The sequence below is a fragment of the Mesoplodon bidens genome (genome assembly GCF_964165515.1).
Source record: "Mesoplodon bidens genome assembly, chromosome: 13".
In the NCBI taxonomy this organism is placed as follows: domain Eukaryota; kingdom Metazoa; phylum Chordata; class Mammalia; order Artiodactyla; family Ziphiidae; genus Mesoplodon; species Mesoplodon bidens.
This window is the reverse complement of record NC_138169.1, coordinates 39908343-39930080: the sequence shown is the minus strand read 5'-3', so window position 1 is coordinate 39930080 and position 21738 is coordinate 39908343. Positions and strand designations below refer to the sequence as shown.

The window sequence follows — 21738 nt, the reverse complement described above, 5'->3', positions numbered from 1 at the left end:
AGTAGTTCTTCATTTCAAGTCAGTGAAAGAAAGAAGCTGGAAAGTTAAAAGGATTATTAAAATTTAGCCTTTTAAAAGACAGGAATGCCAGACATTGGAATGACCTTCATAAGAGCAACTTGATTAAGAGCATAAAAATCTATGTTAACATGAAGTCACTGCTGAATGTGAGTACCAAGGGAAGATGGAGTAAACGATCCGAAAGGCAACAGATCAGACTACAACTATCATATTTTCAAAATTGTAATTAGGTGTTACCAAATAAAGTAATAAACAACTTTTAACTTAGAGTGCAAAATAAAAGCACCTTATTATTTTAAAGGTGCAAAAGCAAGAAAATATGACATAAACTTATCCATTTTTAAATAGTCATCTGTGTGATGGGTAAATGCTATTTCAAAACATTTTCAATAGAAAAATGATTTATAAATCAGTTTTCAGAAGATCAAAAAAAATCAATGTTTAATACCAACTTTAACTATAAATAAAAAGAATATTGTCATCTCTCCTGTTTTTGCTTCAACATTTATGTCTTCTGCTCTTTGCCTTTTGGAGAAAATATTGCATTGTAAGGCTGCCGTCTTTTTGGACGAGGACAAGGATCAAGATCTTCTTTAATGTAACCTTAAAAATAAATCACAAATTTAGAAGACAATATCTGCAACATATTTCAGCATATATCCAGTAAACGTCTCATTTAATGCCTTTTAAGTTCACATGATTTTTCTATTAGCTGGTTGTGCTGATTAATGATTTCACTACTTAGCATCAATTTTCTCATTTGTACTAAAAACAATGGCAAACATTTATCAAATGTGCTGTGTACATTACCTAGGATAACTCTCACGCTCCTCTGCAGCAGCTTCCACTGTGCCTATTTCACAGCTGAGCTAATGGAGACCCAGGGAAGTTTGATAACTCGCTCAAGTTCCCAAAGCTCGGAAGTAGGAAAGCTGGTGCCCTGCCCAAGATCTAACTCCAGAAACAGAGCACTTAAGCACTTTCCTACTCTGCCTCCCATTGGTTGCAAATGGGGACAAATGGTAAACATGAACTTTTTACTATTATGATAACTTCCAGGTGCTTATCAAAAAGACTTTTTTCAGTAGCTATTTGTTGAGATGACATGTCCTTATATTCTTCAGACTATTCGATTCTCCTAAGGTGTCTCCATTCACGTAGTCTTCAGGGGAGGATTCTGCTCTGCCATACCCCTAGGCCATATTAGGGGTACAAGCACAGGCTCTATCCAGACTGTCTAATTCTATTTGATGACCAAGCAGAGACATCATGTCAAAGAGGACTTGTTAATGGGGAAAGTGGAAGTATGGACTCTGCATCTTTTAGAAAAACTTATCACTAAATATCTGGAGCTTTAAAGCTGCATACATTCTCAAATTACATTAAATGTAAGTGCTGTACTTGAAGGGGCTAGTTGCATGTCAACAGTCTCCCAAACAAACAGAAGTCCTTTTTACTCAAATATGTTTTATAAATAATTAGCATTCTGAATAGTGAGGTTTTAACATCTAAAATTCAGGGTAGTCTCTTTAAAAAAAAAAAAAGATGCTCTTCAACAATATAACTTTGCTGGCAACTTTTGTAAAGTTATGAGAGGTCGTTTTGATGACTGGATAAAACAGAAATTACTTTCTGATATTTGAATGATAAAGGAGGATAATGCATACACAGTCCCATTAAAGTGCTTATAAACAATCTATGATTCCAATGAAGTTATTTGAAGAGTTGAAAGTTAAGCCTTTATCTTTACAAAATTGTATTTATGTCACAAAACTGGCACCCAACTTACAGCAGAAGGTAGAGAACCATGGAGAAAAAGTTAAGTGTTTAGACTCGGGTATACACAGTATTTAAAAAAAAAAAGTTCCAAAATGTTACAATCTGTATTCTCACCTCTTTCCATACAAGTCTGAGTGGAAGGAAAACCAACTTCCCAGAAATTCTCTGGTGTGTTGGGTGGAATGTAGCGAAATCGGTGTCTTGAGCAGGAAGCCAACTTCTTTTCTCTTTCTTCTGCTGGAAAATCTGCATAATACTGATAATAAAACTGGTGAGTTTTCCACTTAGGAATAATAAATGGAGTGTTATGCTTACTGGTTATAAACTAGAAGCTAAGAAGACTTATTCAGGATGCTAAGGAAACTGAATTCTCACTGATAATATTAGTAAGTAATACTATCTCTAAGTAAATTACTATATAAATTACTAATAATAATTAGTGCTGGTCTGTGAAATGTTTGCTCCATAAAGAAAAGGAGCCTGTATCACAATGTAAAAAAACATACTGCTTCCTGCATCAGTAAAGTCTTACAAGTAAAAAAAACATGCCAGCTGAACTTTACAGTGTCCTTAGTGGTACAGCTGATTTATATACTGGTGCAAACTCTTCATCTTTCTCAGACCAGTAACAAGAAGGCCAAGGCCTGCACTCTGAATAGCACATTTCTCAATTGTTATTTGAATATAATGTGTGTTTTGAAGTAATTTTCCTTTCACTACAATTTTTTTTTTTTTTTTTTTTTTTTTTTGTGGTATGCGGGCCTCTCACTGTTGTGGCCTCTCCGTTGTGGAGCACAGGCTCCGAATGCACAGGCTCCGCGGCCATGGATCACGGGCCCAGCCTCTCGGCGGCATGTGGGATCTTCCCAGACCGGGGCATGAACCCGTGTCCCCTGCATCGGCAGGCAGACTCTCAACCCCTGAGCCACCAGGGAAGCCCTCACTACAATTTTTTAAAATAAAAATTTAGCTTTGAATGTTGTAGGCTTCACGACTTCCCCTTTTAAACTAGATCTTTCAATTAGGATCAAAGGCATATTACTTTTTGCAAGTGTGATCATAAAGAACCTGAACTTCATGCAAAGAAAGATAAAACTTTTATGTGAAAACCATACCGGTCTTCAAGCTCTAGATCTAAAGAAAATAAAGCAGTAGTGTAGAGTTTAATAGAACACAGATGATAGGATCACATAATCCAGCTAATTCCATTTTACACTTGAGGAACTGAAAATCAAATTGATAATTCAACAAAGATATCACCTATTAAAAGTGGCAGACTTAGGACTATAATTTTTTTGAAGTAAAGGTTTCTAATATATTTTTCTTTTACATAGATTAATTAAAGGTTTTAGAGTATCTCTGAAACTTTTTTGGGGGAGGGTATCTTCTTCTTCATCCTCATTGCCATGAATATAAGCCTTTGTTACCTTAGCCTGGGAACTGCCCTTAGAGAATCATGGTTATCAGTCAGTGTTAGAGAAACATTGCCACCAAATTACAACATATTTGAAAACAACAGTAGGCTAGTGTAGCTGTTAACCAGCAAGCAAGCAGAAGAGTGTTAGAAGATAAAGTCAGAGAGGAGGTGGCGTGGGAGTCTGCTGTCCTTGATAAGGGCTTTGATACCATTTCTTAGAGAGGAAGACAACTAAGGATTTTGGGCAGAAAAGTGACATGATTTAACTTTTATTCTAAAACGATCATTTGGAAAAAAGACCATTCATTGCTGTGTTGAAAGTACAATCAATAGGATTTGCTGATAGATCCATTACTGAGATATGAGAGAAAAATGTAGGTAACTACAAGATCTCTGGTTTAAACTAGAGAAGAATGGACATATAAAAGGCTCAGAGGTAAGGTTTGAGAATTGGAGATAGAAACTGTGTTTGCTTTAGGACATGTGAAATTTGAGGTGACTATTTGCCACATGTATATTGCATATCCCACATGTGGAATAAGCAATGGGAAAAATTTAGAAACTGTAATTGTAAGCATATAGACAATATTTAAATACATGGGACTGGCATTTTCACTCCTGGTCATGAGGGAGTAACAGGGAACAGAATTACTCTCTACCTTAAAAAACTGAAAAAATGTAATAAAATGCATGAAACAGTGTTTTCAGAGACTGGATAACAGCACAAAAAATGATTCCTGAGAGAAGGAAAGCAAATTAACAGTGTTTCCAGCAAAAGAGCTTTCTTCTCACTGGTAGTAATAGCTCTACTTAGAACTAAAAACTGGAGGTTTATTTAGTATAGACCATATTCCTTAATTAAGAAATCATGATACATTCGTGTTATGAAAACTCATGATACAGGAAGAGGTTTTGCTTGTATCACCAAAGTGCTTTCCAAAACAGTGATCTCAATTTACACTCCCACTGTTAGTATATGACAGCATTTTTCTCACCAAATGCTTACCTGCACTGTAACCTATTCATACATAATTTTAATGTGCTTGGTTATCAAATTCTCTAGCCATAGTTTTTAAGAAGAAAATTTAAAAGGGGAAGTACATTGCTGGAAGCAGGGATCCAACAGCTAGAGGATAGCAAGGGAAGAAATAAAAAGAGTAAGTTTCAAAAAGACACAGAACCTGCCTAGCACTATTTATTAAGAGAACGATTAGTACAATCTACTTCAAGATATACTATCTAGTCCAAGACACCCAATGTATAAAAGGAAAATACAATTGTGTTTTAAGGATGAAGTAGAGCCTATTCATCACATTTTGTTTAGAAAGGAAAATGTTTGGGGAAAAAGAGCTTATGGTTGTACCAGTTATTTAGAAAAAACAATTATGAGTACATCTCATTTCCTGAGAGTGCTGGTGTTTTAAGTAAAAAATAAAATAGCCGAGTTTCCAACTAAAATGTCAAAATTTCGCCCAAATAGTATATGTATTAGAGCCTCTGCTATAACATAACACAAGGTAAAAAAATTAAAAGATATACAAATAAATATAGAAAAGACAAATGGCACAAATGTCTTAAGCTGGAAATAGGCTCCAGATTCACTTAGAGAATCTAAGAGAAATTGAGGGCTTTTGTTTTCATCTATATCTCTCAGGTCCCAGCCAGTATGTATAGTGTATGTATTCAATCTGTTATTCCTGGCTCAAACCTGTTTCTAGATACAAATACGGTTTGTATATGTAATTTTTAAATCATACATATAAAGCCATCTTTAAAAAAACCCAAATGACAGTATTTACATTAGTACTTACAATTTCACATTCCTTACATGTGTGTCCTGACAATTTTCTTCTTTCTTCTTTTTTCCGGACCACCTCAATATGAGGAAAATTTTGTAAGCTAGTCTCTCTGGGGGGAAAATGAATTAAATTTATCTGTTACTATAGAGAGCTTTGGTTTAGGTTTTAAATTAGCAAAGGTGAGCATCCAGAGGAGAAATAATCCCAAAACATTCATTCATTTTATTTGAAATGCTTCCTCAGAATGTGAAAAAAAAAACCAAGCATGTCTTCATTCACTCTCCACTGAAATATTAAGTATTTTACATATTACATAGTATTTTACATATCAGGTATTTTTATAGATATTTTTCTCTAACTGAAAGATAACTATTACTTCCTATTTTTGCCTCTGGCTGGCTGAAAATAATTATTAGGTTGGGAGGTAAAATATAAAATAACCTAATCATAAAGGAATGCTATATTATTAAACTCAGGAATTGCTATTCTATAACATAACTGAGAGAATATTGCCTGTTAACTCGGTTTCTAGTACTAAAAACCCATAAATCAGGGCTAACCTACTCCTCCCTAAAGAACAAATTCATTTGTTTGCATGTCATTTTACTATTTTCTCCAACAATTTCTTTTGTTGCTTCGTCTACCCTTAAATTCTTCAAAATATTAGGCACAATTATCATTTGTGCTTGTCCTTAAAGACAAAGATTCTATTGTGAGCCACTGGAAACCTAGGAAGGGTCAAAGCCATTGAGGTATGGATTGATGAGGTATATAGTTCTTCGGTAAGAAAAAGCAATCAGGAAGCATGGAACGTTTCTTTATTAATATACTTGCATCCTACTTTAAAAAGCCCAATATAGAAAACTCCAAATTTACAAGTAAATGAAGACTTACGTAACACCATATACATCTGTTTATAACAGAAACATCACCAGTGAACTTAAACAGTCTGACTCACAAAAACTGACTTTTAAAATAACCTGTTGGTAACACATCTACTCCTTTGAGGTATTTTGATAGTTGGCAAGTACTGTTCTTCAAAAAAAAAAAGCTTTAAATGCTCTATTTCAAAACATATCAGGTTATATAGGTCCTTTTTGTGCTTAAATCCAACAACTCTCTGGAGCAACTGGTAAATTAAAAAAGACCAAGAAACAACAAGATAAAAAAAATATTGTCATGACTATACTTTCTTTCAAATAGTTTATGGAATCTTAGGTTTATATAGAATATAATTTAGCCATATCCTTTCCTCTGAATCTATTCTGTTTCTGTAGTGTACTATAACACAGCAGGGAATCCACTAGTAGACTAGCAGTTGCAGTAGACATCAAGCATCACCTAAAAGGTTACTAAGCTTCTTGTCACTGACATAACACAACCCATCCTCCCAGGGTTTGCTAGTACTCTCAGTGGGGAAAGGGACCACACTAACTCTGAGACGCATACTATCCCTACATCTTTACCCACGTCCTGTATCTCCAGCTATCTAATGGTTTTAGAATAAATAAAACTACTCATGTATTTTTTTAAAAGTTAGTGAACCTATGGGACTTCCCTGGTGGTCCAATGGTTAAGAATCCACCTTCCAACGTGGGGGACACAGATTCGATCCTTGGTCGGGAACTAAGATCCCACATACTGTGGGGCGACTAAGCTTGCGTGCCAAAACTAATGAGCCCGCACGTCTCATCTAGAGAGTCCGCGTGCGCAGACTACAGAGCCCAATCACTCTGGAGCCCGTGCGCCACAACTAGAGAAGCCCGTATGCCACAATGAAGATCCGACACAGCCAAAAATAGGAAAAAAAAAACCCAAAACAAGTTAGTGAACCTGTATTAGAAACATCTGAAATGACAGTTCTTACTCTGCAATCTTACTTCTAGGAATCTATTCCAAAGATGCACAGGCAAAAATTTGAAAAGAGAATGCACAAGGCTATTCAGTGTAGCATTATGCATGCTAGCATAACTGTAAACAACCCAAATGCTCATTGCTAGGGAATAAACTATGGTACAAACAACAAAATACCATGAAATTAAAAAAAGAAATGAGGAATATCACTATATACTACTATGAGTGATTTCCAGGACATACAGTTAAACGAAAAAAGCAAAGTAGAGAAAAGCATATATAGCATTCTACCATTTGTATAGAGGAGAGAGTACAATTATCTACATCTACATCAATTTCAAGATATATAGATAGAAATTTGCTTTTACTTTTTAAAATGGATGGAAAACCATAAATTTTTAACAAATGGTTATGTGTGTAGGAATAGGAAGCTATCAAAATGAAGGGACTTCAGAATAGAAGACAGACTTCTCAATATACCCTGTTTTGCAGCCTCTGGTATCATATACATAATTTCCTTAATTTTAAAGAAAGAATTAAAGATAAAAAGAAACAACTTCTAAAAAATCAAAAGCAAAATAACACAAACATGGATACTGGGTTGGTGGCACAACTACAGTGAAACTAATTATCCTCAGTGACCTGAAAACACAGTGATTTGACTGTACCTTTCTGATGGGATATATCATAAGGACAAAAAGACTCAAAAAAGTCTTAAACCATTTTCATAAATCATGTTATTCGTGATAGTTTGAATTATTCTGAGACTGTCCTGTGGAATCAAGTTAAATGAAGAATGATGTTAGTGGCACTGAGAAGTGGGATTTTCAGTAAGTGGGGAACTAGATACAGATGTAACAGAGGAGGTTACAGAGAAATCCTGTAGTCCTGAACTTGAAGCTATCAGTATGAACACATGTAGTTTATCTTAAAAAACAAAAACTTTACTTCTCTGTCCACCTAAAAGGTCCAGAAACAATGGCTAACTGGAGCAATGAGCAACCCCAGCAGTCAGACTATGGCCTAAATACTGTTAAACTAGGGCTCCTGGAGAAATGACAGATTCCAGCCTATGGCAGGAGCCTAGAACATCTTCTCATACCAGAGCAAGGAAGCTATGAAAGACAGCTAGAGTAGTGTCCATTCAAAGAGGCTTCTGCTGGGCAAAGATGGGACAATCTGAGTATCATAAGGGTGATAAATGCAATGGATTGAAATGCATCAAACATATTTAAATCCATTAGTTCATAATGATACTTAAACAAGACACTCTCTAGTCACATTTGAGATGCTAGGGTACTATTTCTTTGGAAAACTGGTGAATAAAGGGAAAGAATTAATCATTTAGCAACAAAATGACAGCTCTTATCTATTAGAGTCTTACAGGCAACAGTAGAAATTTATCTTGGCCTGTCAGATTTCTAAATTCTTGACCAAAGTATAAACAATAACTTTACTTATTGAGTGACTGAATTTGCCAACATCATAACTTAAAGAAAAAAAGCATAAAAAGTTTTTTTGAATAAACTGCTATGCCTTAATTCACTTCTAGAATTAATAGTACATGACTGAAAGTTAGAGAATTTGCATATTTGCATAAAAGGCAGAAAGCAGCATTATCGTTTAAAATCAAGATGCTTAAATTTTTTTTTTAATTTAAAAATTCTCATAAAATAATTCTGAAGCACAGCCTAAGGCCTGCTACCCAAAGGCTATACTATATACAAGTTACAGTATTCAATAAATTCCTCAAGTTCAAATAAAGTTCACAATAAAATAGTATAAGAATAAAAATACATTATAATGAAGCAGAGAAAATAACTGTCATCACTGTCCAAAACAGGGTAGTGGTGGTAAAAGAATTTCCTTATTTTAAAAATTTGTCATTTTTATACCTGAGTTCCATTTTTGTTATGGTCATAAAGTAAATGATATAGATTCTATTTTAACCAAAGTAGCAATTTTAATAGGTCAGAGATCCTCTGACAAAGATAGCTCTGTGGTACTTCCAATCACATTGCTGGTATTAACCAAGGCCAACTTACCTTTCATCATCTTTAAAATATGGCTCCACAAATGCTTTCTGTTTGACTTTATCTTGTTTATCACCAGGAGCTGTAAACAAAACAATCATACCACAAACTGAATGTAGAACTTACTTAGAAATAATTAACTTTTTTGGGGAAAAAAAAGGACATATACCAAAACTTCTATTTTTATTGGGTTTCAAACTCTGGTCCCTAGGCAATTAGTTTAAATTTTCTATAACTAATTCCTTCCTTTCTTTTTCACCTGCATAATAAGGAGAGGGCTGATTATCTCACCTAAGAATTACTAAAGAGAGAAAAATCGTAACTATAAAAGTATTTTAGACTTTAAAAGAACTACTCAGATGCCCATTATCATCTGGCACCAAACAACAATAACAAGATGGCTTTTAATCTGTTCACTTATTAGTCCCGTTGATTTTTATAATGTGTCTTTAAGGTAGCTGATAACTAGGAAATAAAAATATTTTTAAATTTTATCAGAATATTGGTGACAAAAGAAGAACTAGAGCCCATGGACGTGAATCCCAAGTTGTCTAGACTCAAATCGCTAACTGCTATCATCTATTCAAATAATCAAAATTTACTGAGCATTGTGCTAAGTTCTGGACACAAAATGTAGAACAGGAGAGACCAGGTCTCCTGTCCTCATGGAGTTTACATTGCAGTGAGGGAAACAAACATTAAGCAAGCAGACAGCTAAGGCTACCTGAACATGTAAGGTAATAACTGATGAATACAGAGAAGTCAGCCGTGAGAAGAGGTACGAATGGGGAATGTTCTAGGTAAAGGTCCTCGATGGCAAAAAGTTTGGCACATTATAAGAAGTAAAAGGAAGATAGTGTGGTTGAGATTTAGCAAAAAAGGGAAGTGTTGGGGAAGATGAGGCTGGGGTGGGGGTGGGGTGGGGGGAGTGGGCAGGTACCAGATCATGATGGAACTTGGAGGCCAAGAGAAGGAGTTTGAATTTTGTTGCAAGTGCAGTGGGAAGCCACTGAAGACTTTAAATATTATCTAGTTTATTGAGGCATAATTTACATACATGGATTTTAAGTGTATTATAATGAATTTTGACAGATGTATATTCCAGTGTAACTGCTACTACCCAAGTCGAGACAGAGAACATTCCCATGAAAGTTTCCTATTTCATTGTTTCTCATGCACAAGAATGTTCTCTTATGTCTCTCCCCTCCCCAACAATCACTGATTTAATTTCTATCACCATAGCTTAGTTATGTCTGTTTTAGAGCTTCATATCAATGAGACTATATAGTATGTATTCTTTTTCATCTTGTGCATTTGTCTAGCTCAACAGGTTTTGGAGACTGATCCATGTTGATGAGTCTAGTAGTTCCCTCCTTTTTGTTGTGAAGTAGTATTCTATCATGAGTATACCACAATTTATTCACCTGCTGATGGACATTTGGGTTGTTTCCAGTTTTGACCTATTACAAATAGCACTGCTATGAACATTCTTGAACACATCTTTCCGTGAACATATTTTTCTGGGGTATATACCTAGGAGTGGAATTGCTGGGTCACAACACAGGTATATGCTTAGCTCTTACAAAATACCGACAACTTCAATAAAGCTGTTAAAAAAACCCTGCTGAACTGTTTTCCAAAGTATAGTCAATTTTCTACTCCACCAACAATGCATGAGAGTTCCAGCTGCTCTTCACACTTGCTAATGCTAGATGTTAGCAATCTTTTTAACCATTTCTGGGAGTGTGAAGTGTTATCGCCATCCCTGACTGTCCAAGAATGTTGATCGTCTTTTCACATGCTTATTGGCCATTCAAATATCTTCTTTTCATTGAAGGACTTTTAAGCAAGAATACAATCCAACTTAAATTTAAACTAAATCACTTTTAATTCTCTGTAGACTGGGCTAGAGATAAGAGATACATAAAAAGACCAGTTAGGAGGCCTGGAATAGAATAGGTAGAGATCAGAGTGGCTGAGACCAGGTAGTGGCTACAGAGATGGAGAGAAGTGAAGTGTTATGAAATATATTTTGGAGATACTGCTGGCAGGGTATTAGACTGGGCATGAAGGTCAGGTGAAAGAAGTCAAATATGACTCCCACATTTCCATCTTTAGTAAATGGGAGGATAGTTACTGAGGCTTAATGAAACCCAGAAAGGCAGAGGAAGATCAAATTTGGGTAGAAAAATTAAAGATTTCTAATTGGAATATATTAATTTTAAGGTGCTTATAAGACATCCAGTATGTAACTGGAATAAAGTCTGAGGTTCAGAAGAGAAAGGATGAGGCTGGGAGTAATGAATACATAGAAACGTCTTATTCACTTGTCTTACAGAACAGCACGTACTCTCGTGTTCTTCCTACTTCATAGCTGCACCTCCTTCTCAGTTTCCTTTGCTGGTTTCTTCTTTGTTTCTCTGACCTTTTAAAGTTGCCATACCCTAGAGGTTAGAACTTGAAATACTCCTCTTTTCTATTTATATTCAATTCTTGGGTGTTCTCACTCAGTGCCATGACTTTCAGCTCCATCTACTTGCTGTTCACCTCCTGCCCAAATCATTTTTTTAAATTCTGGATTTCCTGTCCAAACTTGATACATGTCAACTGCCTACAAACACCTCCACTTGAATAGCTAGTAAGTACTAACATGTCCAGAACTGAGCTTTTGATATCCTGCCCGAAATCTACTCCTTCCTATGAGGGAAGACTGGGTAGAATTTTGTGATATGGGGGTCTAGAAAATGAAATAAATGGACAGAAAGTCCTAAATTCTATGCCTGAGTGACTGGGAAAAATAAAAAAGTCTCAAAGGTTACTTGGTAGGAAATAAATGGAACTTGGTTTAGATATCTTAAGTTTAAGCTGTTGAAGAGACACAAAAGTAGGATTACTAAGAAATACAGGGCTGGGATTCACTGGAGAAATCAAACTAGAGATGCAGATTTGGAGTTTTATTTTCAGAGGTAATTTAATAAAAGCATGAGAGAAAATGAGTGTGAGGAAGAAAACAGTGTCTTGGGGATACTCTTGGAAACAGAAGTTGCCAGAGATCAGAAGAGCAGTGCAGCATTGCCAAAAAAGCTAAGTGAGGAGAAATTCTTGGATGTTCAGTGTGAAAAGCAACTTAAAAAAAATAATAATAATTATACCTTATAAAAGAATATCTTTTTTAAGTGAAACCAATTTGCAAAGGGCTTGGGGAGAAAAACGAATTGAACAGTTGTGAATTTTTTTTTTTTTTTTTTGTGGTACACAGGCCTCTCACTGTTGTGGCCTCTCCCGTTGCGGAGCACAGGCTCCGGACGCGCAGGCTCAGTGGCCATGGCTCATGGGCCTAGACGCTCCGTGGCATGTGGGATCTTCCTGGACCGGGGCACAAACCCGTGTCCCCTGCATCGGCAGGCGGACTCCCAACCACTGTGCCACCTGTGAAGCCCAACAGTTGTGAATTTTTATCACGAAATTTGCTTGATCAAGTTTTTGCCATGGACTGAGCAAACAAAAGCATGCTGTTATGTATCTTTGGTTAAGGTCTCATCCTGTGGGCTGTCACTTTAAAAAGCACAAGGAAAACATAATCAAGATAGATTTATACTCAATGCTTTGACTATTGTCATAGCAGAAGTTGTGCTCATTTAAGCCACTATAAAACCACCTTTGCACTAAATTAAAAATTATGACCATTTTACTCACAGTAAGAAAATGAGATATTTAGCAAGAATTTTAACTAATTTTCAATTCAGATTATCTACTTAAGAGTTTCACTTAGACTGTTCTTCTTTTGATTGCTATCCTACATTATAAATTACTGCTTCTAATAAAACAGATCTGAAGAAGGCAGATATAGTATTTTATCTGGGAAGGTAAAGTATTCAAGCAGGTAACACGTCTGAATTTTCTGCAAAACTTCCTCTTTTCACTCAATTACAATAATTCACTTAATTATGGTATCACTTAACAAAGAATTTTCTCAAAACTTTTATAAGCTGAGTGAAAGGTTCATAGGATCCTCTGAACTATTTTTGGTAACTCTTCTATTAATCTAAAATTGTCTTTAAAAAAACTGGAAAAAAATTTATTCAAGAAGCATGAAACTTGGTTAAGATACCTCATTAAGCCTCTGTTTAATAAGCATGATGACTTAATTTACTAAACTCAGTGTACTGGAAAAATCATAATTAGAAAGGAAAGTGCCTTACAGTTTGGTTTTTTTGTAGCAGTTGACAACTCCTCTTCATCTGCTACTTGGGGGAAGCTATCCACCAAACAGGATTCATATTCTTCATGTGTAGTCCGATCAAACATATCTTCCAAGGTATCATTCATTTTTCTTTCTCCATCTGTGTGAAAGAGCATTGGCTTAGGCAACAAGCAAGCTTTTTGCTTTCTATGTAGACCAATGTGAAACTTGTAGGAACTGCCACAAAGTAATTCAGATGTGTATGAGGCAAGAGTAAACCCCAAGCCTGGGTAGTTACTGCACATTTATAAAGGTTTTATGTTATGCCTTCAAATGTCCTTTACTCATGTCAAGAGAATGCTAGTTTTTGTTACTGTCATTATAAATGTTTAAAAAGTCTTTTTCTCTCTATCCGCTCATGTATCAATATAATTCATGCTAAACCAAAAGGAACTACCGAAAGGAATGGTGAGGAACAGAAAACACAGCATAATAAATGGTAAAAAAATATGAAGTTTAAATAAACTATGTATAAATAACTGACATCAAAATCTCTAGTTTTGTTTACCTGCTTATTTTTCTAATGTGGTAGCAAAAAAGTATTTTCTTGCATTATCATTAACACTTGGAAGTTCAGTGTTAGAGAAATAATGAATTCAATTCCATATTTGATCTGCAAAGTGCTAACTTCATCTTCAGAGTACTAACTACATTTCCATTATTTAACTATATTTTTAAAAACACCAGTTTACTAAAAATAGAAATAGATTCAGTTGGCTAACAAATATGACAAAACTGAAGCCTACCAAGATTACTCTATATAAAGTAACTACCACCTCCCCCCATGCAGACTCTCTGGCACCTCACCCCGTTTTATCTTTCCCTAGCACTTGCCATCATCTAGCATACCATACTTGTTTGTTTTTTCCCTATTACAATGTAAGCTCCACGAGGTAGGTACTTTTGTTCTGTTCACTATTATCTGCAATTCCTGATACAGAACTATGTCTTGATAATTACTGAGTGATTAAACATTTGTTCATTTTTCATTTTGAGGGTCAAATCTGTAAGTAAAAATAACTTCTATGTGCCAGGCAGTATTCTAGGCATTCCCAAAGCATTCCATGTATGCTGTTAGTAAATCACAATAAGTTAATGATTTATTTTTTTGCGGGTCAGACTTCTGATTGTAAAGTGCTTGAGGACAGAGACCATATCCTTATTGATCTTTCTATCATAGCATCTACTAAGTCTAACACAGAGTAGAGATATAAAAATCAGTTCTTGACTTGAAATAGTAGTAATTGGAAGTTTAATGGTATGCTTCATCTTTAACCAATTCTAAGTATGAAAAAGATCTACTTTATGGGTAAAATGGGCAGACTGTTTTTTTCCAAGTATGGGCTCAACAATATCTCCTATTCCATTTGCTCTTCTTATAATGTGATCTTGGAACTCCTCCTACTGAGCAACTTCTGAGTCCAGATCATAAAAAAAAATACTATGCACTTCTACCTTGCTCTGTGGGGATGCTCACTCTGGGAACCTAGTGTGAGGAAGCTCAAATTAACCCATGTGGAAAGACTATATGGAGAAGCCCTGAGACTGAATAAGGAGAGAGAGAGATGCGAAGTATCTCCCATCTGTCTAGCCCTCTGCTGTTCCGGCTCCAGCCACCATCTGTCTATCACTGCATGAGACCCGGAGATAGAACCGCCCAGCCCAGACCTTCCTGAATTCCTGAGGCACAGAAACTATGAAAGATAAGAAAATGGTTGTTGTTCTAATCCTCTAAATTACTGGAGTGACTTATTTTTCAGCAATAGTACTCACAACACCTTAGTCAAAATTATCTAGGTAATTTTAGTTTAAGTCCTAGTTAAACTCATTAGTTTAAGTTCTGGTTTCACCTCCATATGATACTTGCTTCAAATATATTTGGGAAACTATCATCTTCTTAGATTAACTACATAAATTTGAAGCGAAAGTTGTCATACTTCGTTTTTCCCTTTTCTACAAAACTGAGGAAAACATTATCAGGAACTGGTCCCAGGAAAAAACTAATCTTAAAAGCAAAGTCATCTTCTTAAGAAGAAAGTTATTTAAGCATCATTTACTATAAAAAGACAATAAATCACTGTTAAGGTTTACTTTTCTTTTTTTCCAACATCTTTATTGGAGTATAATTGCTCTACAATGGTGTGTTAGCTTCTGCTGTATAACAAAGTGAATCAGCCATATGTATATACATAGCCCCATATCCCCTCCCTCTTGCATCTCCCTCCCACCCTCCCTGTCTCACCCCTCTAGGTGGTCGCAAAGCACCAAGCTGATCTCCCTGTGCCATGCAGCTGCTTCCCACTAGCTATCTATTTTACATTTGGTAGTGTATATATGTCCATGCCACTCTCTCACTTTGTCCCAGCTTACCCTTCCCCCTCCCCGTGTCCTCAAGTCCATTCTCTACGTCTGCATCTTTATTCCTGTCCTGACCCTAGGTTCTTCAGAACATTCTTTTCCTTTTCTTAAAGATTCCATATATATGTTAGCGTACGGTATTTGTTTTTCTCCTTCTGACTTACTTCACTCTGTATGGCAGACTGTAGGTCCATCCACCTCACTACAAATAACTCAATTTCGTTTCTTTTTATGGCATTGTATATATGTGCCACATCTTCTTTATCCATTCATCTGTTGATGGACACTTAGGTTGGTCCCATGTCCTGGCTATTGTAAATAGAGCTGCAATGAACATTGTGGTACATGACTCTTTTTGAATTATGGTTTTCTCAGGGTATATGCCCAGTAGTGGGATTGTTGGGTTGTATGGTAGTTCTATTTTTAGTTTTTTAAGGAACCTCCATACTGTTCTCCATAGTGGCTGTATCAATTTACATTCCCACCAACAGTGTAAGAGGGTCCCTTTCCTCCACACCCTCTCCAGCATTTATTGTTTGTAGATTTTTTGATGATGGCCATTCTGACTGGTGGGGGGTGATACCTCATTGCAGTTTTGATTTGCATTTCTCTAATGATTAGTGATGTTGAGCATCCTTTCATGTGTTTGTTGGCAATCTGTATATCTTCTTGGGAGAAATGTCTATTTAGGTCTTCTGCTCAATTTTTGATTGGATTGTTTGTTTTTTTGATATTGAGCTGCTTGTATATTTTGGAGATTAATCCTTTGTTAGTGCTTCGTTTGCAAATATTTTCTCCCATTCTGAGGGTTGTCTTTTCGTCTTGTTTATGATTTCCTTTGCTGTGCAAAAGCTTTTAAGTTTCATTAGGTCCCATTTGTTTATTTTTGTTTTTATTTCCCTTTCTCTAGGAGGTGGGTCAAAAAGGATCTTGCTGTGATTTATGTCATACAGTGTTCTGCCTATGATTTCCTCTAAGAGTTTTATAGTATCTGGCCTTACATTTAGGTCTTTAATCCATTTTGAGTTTATTTTTGTGTATGGTGTTAGGGAGTGTTCTAATTTCATTCTTTTACATGTAGCTGTACAGTTTTCCCAACACCACTTATTGAAGAGGCTGTCTTTTCTCCATTGTATACTCTTTTTTTTTTTTTTTTTTTTTTGGTATGCGGGCCTCTCACTGTTGTGGCCTCTCCCGTTGCGGAGCACAGGCTCCGGACGCACAGGCTCAGTGGCCATGGCTCACACGCCCAGCCGCTTCGCGGCATGTGGGATCTTCCTGGACTGGGGCACGAACCCATGTCCCCTGCATCAGCAGGTGGACTCTCAACCACTGCGCCACCAGGGAAGCCCCATTGTATACTCTTGCCTCCTATATCAAAGATAAGGTGATCATATGTGCATGGGTTTATCTCTGAGCTTGCTATCCCGTTCCACTGATCTATATTTCTGTTTTTGTGCCAGTACCATATTGTCTTGATTACTGTAGCTTTGTAGTATAGTCTGAAGTCAGGGAGCCTGATTCCTCCAACTCCGTTTTTCTTTCTCAAGATTGATTTGGCTATTTGGGGTCTTTTGTTGTTTCCATACAAATTGTGAAATTTTTTGTTCTAGTTCTGTGAACAATGTCATTGGTAGTTTGACAGGGATTGCACTGAATCTGTAAATTGCTTTGGTTAGTATAGTCATTTTTACAATGTTGATTCTTCCAATACAAGAACATGGTATATCTCTCCATCTATCTGTATCGTCTTTAATCTTTTATCAGTGTCTTAGAGTTTTCTGCATACAGGTCTTTTGTCTCCTCTTCTTTTTGTTGCAGTGGTAAATGGGAGTGCTTCCTTAATTATTCTTTCAGATTTTTCATTGTTAGTGTGTAGGAATGCAAGAGATTTCTGTGCATTAATTCTGTATCCTGCTACTTTACCAAATTCATTGTCAGCTCTAGTAGTTTTCAGGTAGCATCTTTAGGATTCTCTATGTATAGCATCATGTCATCTGCAGTGACAGTTTTACTTCTTCTTTTCTGATTTGGATTCCTTTTATTTCTTTTTCTTCTCTGCTATGGCTAAAACTTCCAAAACTATGTTGAATAATGGTGGTGAGAGTGGACAACCTTGTTTTGTTCCTGATCTTAGTGGAAATGGTTTCAGTTTTTCACCATTGAGAATGATGTTGGCTGTGTGTTTGTCATATATGGCCTTTATTATGTTGAGGTAAGTTCCCTCTATGCCTACTTTCTGGAGGGTTTTTTATCATAAATGGGTGTTGAATTTTGTTGAAAGCTTTTTCTGCATCTATTGAGATGATCATATGGTTTTTCTCCCTCAGTTTGTTAATATGGTTTATCATATTGATTGATTTCCGTATACTGAAGAATCCTTGCGTTCCTGGGATAAACCCCACTTGATCATGGTGTATGATCCTTTTAATGTGCTGTTGGATTCTGTTTGCTAGTATTCTGTTGAGGATTTTTGCATCTATGTTCATCAGTGATATCGGCCTGTATTCTTTTTTTTGTGACATCTTTGTCTGGTTTTGGTATCAGGGTGATGGTGGCCTCACAGAATGAGTTTGGGAGTGTTCCTCCCTCTGCTCTATTTTGGAAGAGTTTGAGAAGGATAGGTGTTATATCTTCTCTAAATATTTGATGGAATTTGCCTGTGAAGCCATCTGGTCCTGGGCTTTTGTTTGCTGGAAGATTTTTAATCACAGTTTCAATTTCAGTGCTTGTGATTGGTCTGTTTATATTTTCTATTTCTTCCTGGTTCCGTCTCGGAAGGTTGTGCTTTTCTAAGAATTTGTCCATTTCTTCCAGGTTGTCTACTTGATTGGCATATAGGTGCTTGCAGTAATCTCCCATGATTCTTTGTATTTCTGCAGTGACATTTGTTACTTCTCCTTTTTTATTTCTAAATCTATTGCTTAGAGTCTTCTCCCTTTTTTTTCTTGATGAGTCTGGCTAAAGGTTTATCAATTTTGTTTATCTTCTCAGAGAACCATCTTTAATTTTATTGATCTTTGCTGTCATTTCCTTCATTTCCTTTTCATTTATTTCTAATCTGATCTTTATGATTTCTTTCCTTCTGCTAACTTTGGGGTTTTTTTGGTTCTTCTTTCTCTAATTGCTTTAGGTGTAAGGTTAGGTTGTTTATTTGAGATTTTTCTTGTTTCTTGAGGTAGGATTTTATTGCTATAAACTTCCCTCTTAGAACTGCTTTTGCTGCGTCCCATAGGTTTTGGGTCATCATGTTTTCATTGTTATTTGTTTCTAGGTATCTTTTGATTTCCTCATTGATTTCTTCACTGATGTCTTGATTATTTAGTAGTGCACTGTTTAGCCTCCATATGTTTGTATTTTTTACAGTTTTTTTTCCCTGTAATTGATATCTAGTCTTATAGTGTTGTGGTCAGAAAAGATACTTGATATGATTTCAATTTTCTTAAATTTACCAAGGCTTGATTTGTGACCGAAGATATGATGTATCCTGGAGAATGTTCCGTGAGCACTTGAGAAAAAGTATGCTGCTGGTTTTGGATGGAATATCCTAGAAATATCAATTAAGTCCATCTTGTTTAATGTGTCATTTAAAGCTTGTGTTTCCTTATTTATTTTCCATTGGATGATCTGTCCATTGGTGAAAGTGGGGTGTTAAACGTCCCCTACTATTATTGTGTTACTGTTGATTTCCCCTTTTATGGCTGTTAGCATTTGCCTTATGTATTGAGGTCCTCCCATGTTGGGTGCATAAATATTTACAATTGTTATATCTTCTTCTTGGATTGATCCCTTGATCGTTATGTAGTGTCCTTCTTTGTCTCTTGTAACAGTCTTTAAAGTCTATTTTGTCTGATATAAGAATTGCTACACCAGCTTTCTTTTGATTTCCATTTGCATGGAATATCTTTTTCCATGCCCTCACTTTGAGTCTGTATGTGTCCCTAGGTCTGAAGTGGGTCTCTTGTAGGCAGCATATATATGAGTCTTGTTTTTGTATCCATTCAGCCAGTGTATATCTTTTGGTTGGAGCATTTAATCCATCTACATTTAAGGTAGTTATCAATGTGTATGTTCCTATTACCATTTTCTTAATTGTTTTGGGTTTGTTATTGTAGGTCTTTTCCTTCTCTTGTGTTTCCTGCCTAGAGAAGTTCCTTTAGCATTTGTTGTAAAGCTGGTTTGGTGGTGCTGAATTTTCTTAGCTTTTGTTTGTCTGTAAAGCTTTTAATTTCTCTGTCAAATCTGAATGATATCCTTGCTGGGTAGAGTAATCTTGGTTGTAGTTTTTTTCCTTTCATCTTTTTAAGTATGTCCTGCAGCAACCTTCTGGATTGCAGAGTTTCTGCTGAAAGATCAGCTCTTAACCTTATGGGGATTCCCTTGTATGTTATTTGTTGCTTTTCCCTTGCTGCTTTTAATATGTTTTCTTTGTATTTAATTTTTGATAGTTTGATTAATATGTGTCTTGCTGTGTTCTCCTTGGATTTATCCTGTATGGGACTCTCTGTGCTTCCTGGACTTGACTATTTCCTTTCCCATATTAGGTAAGTTTTCAAGTATAATCTCTTCAAATATTTTCTCAGTCCCTTTCTTTTTCTCTTCTTCTTCTGGGACCCCTATAATTCGAATGTTGGTGCATTTAATGTTGTCCCAGAGGTCTCTGAGGCTGTCCTCAATTCTTTTCATTCTTTTTTCTTTATTCTGCTCTGTGGTAGGTATTTCTACTATTTTATCTTTCAGGTCACTTTTCCGTTCTTCTGCCTCAGTTATTCTGCTATTGATTCCTTCTAGAGAATTTTAAAATTCATTCACTGTGTTGTTCATCATTGTTTGTTTGCTCTTGAATTCTTCTAGGTCCTTGTTACATGTTTCTTGTAATGTTCTCCATTCTATTTCCAAGATTTTGGATCATCTTTATTATCATTACTCTGAATTCTTTTTTCAGGTCGACTGCCTATTTCCTCATTTGTTTGGTTGGGTGGGTTTTTACCTTGCTCCTTCATCTGCTGTGTGTTTCTCTTTTTCGCTTAACTTACTGTGTTTGGGGTGTGTTCGCAGGCTGCAGGTTCGTAGTTCCTGTTGTTTTTGGTGTCTGCCCCCAGTGGGTAAGGTTGGTTCAATGGGTTGTGTAGGCTTCCTGGTAGAGGGGACTGGTGTCCGTGTTCTGGTGGATGAGGCTGGATCTTGTCTTTCTGGTGGGTAGGATCGCGTCTAGTGGTGTTTTGGGGGGTCTGTGAACTTAGCATGATTTCAGACAGCCTCTCTGCTAATGGATGGGGTTGTGTTCCTGTCTTGCTAGTTGTTTGGCATGGGTTGTCCAGCACTGGAGCTTGCTGGCCGTTGAGTGGAGGTGGGTCTTAGCATTGAGACGAAGACCTCTGGGAGGGCTCTTGCTGACTGATATTACGTGGGGCCGGGAGGTCTCTGGTTGACCAATGTCTTGAACTCGGCTCTTCCACCTCAGAGGCTCAGGCCTGACAGCTTCCTAGAGCACCAAGACCCTGTCAGCCACATGGCAGGAGAAGGTGGGCCATGAGTTGGGTGTCAGCCACTGCCCTGTTGTAGCTCTGTCACAGCTGTCTCCAGAGGTCACCCAGATACACTGGGTTATTCCACCATTCCTCAGAACTTGCACATGCCTGTCTGGGATTTGTAGATGTCCTCCTGATACTCTTGATTGAAATACCTTGCATTAGATATGCTAATAGTGTTGGTTCTCTTCAGTTCAGAGACTGGGACAGTCTGAGCCTTCATGTGGCCAAGTCAGGAGCAGCTGGCCAACAGTCCCAAAGTGATAACATGTCAGATTCCAAAAAGGCTTCCTGCAGTGCCGGAGCAGTAGTCCCAAGCAGCTGCTCAGCTGCAGCACTCTGACCGGGGAACTCGGTGGGACCCTCAAACAAGGATTTCGGCCAGCCATAGAGCCTGACTTGCCCACCCAGGCAAGGAGCTGAGGAGAGCATCTTCCGGCCCCGTCTCACCAGAGGAGCGGACACCTGGTTAAGGTTTACTTTTAATAGGTACTGTCCTCTCAACATAGGCAGCCAGGTACTTGATTGTATGGATATTATTACTCAAGAACAAAGAATTAAGGCAAAGGCTATTAAACTTTTCTCTCACTTACTGCATTTGGGGCAGCAAGAGATAAGGTGTTTCTTAAGAAGCAAGGATAAGACTGGCTGTTTTACTACTGGGCCCTAAGCAGGTAGACTAGAGAATATTCAGCAGAAGATG

At 36.8% G+C, this 21738-nt stretch overlaps 1 protein-coding gene across 1 annotated transcript in view; it reads right to left on the bottom strand.

The window, feature by feature from the left end:
* Nucleotides 1-434: 434 nt before the first annotated feature.
* Nucleotides 435-21738, bottom strand: part of RBBP8 (RB binding protein 8, endonuclease) — an 83965-nt gene continuing 62661 nt past the window's right edge. The window contains exons 15-19 of the mRNA XM_081252066.1: nt 13106-13246; nt 8916-8985; nt 5029-5125; nt 1915-2056; nt 435-624 (exon numbers count right to left, since the gene is read on the bottom strand). Coding sequence (XP_081108192.1) covers nt 527-624; nt 1915-2056; nt 5029-5125; nt 8916-8985; nt 13106-13246 — 548 coding nt within the window. The 3' untranslated portion in view covers nt 435-526. The remainder of the gene's footprint in view (nt 625-1914; nt 2057-5028; nt 5126-8915; nt 8986-13105; nt 13247-21738) is intronic.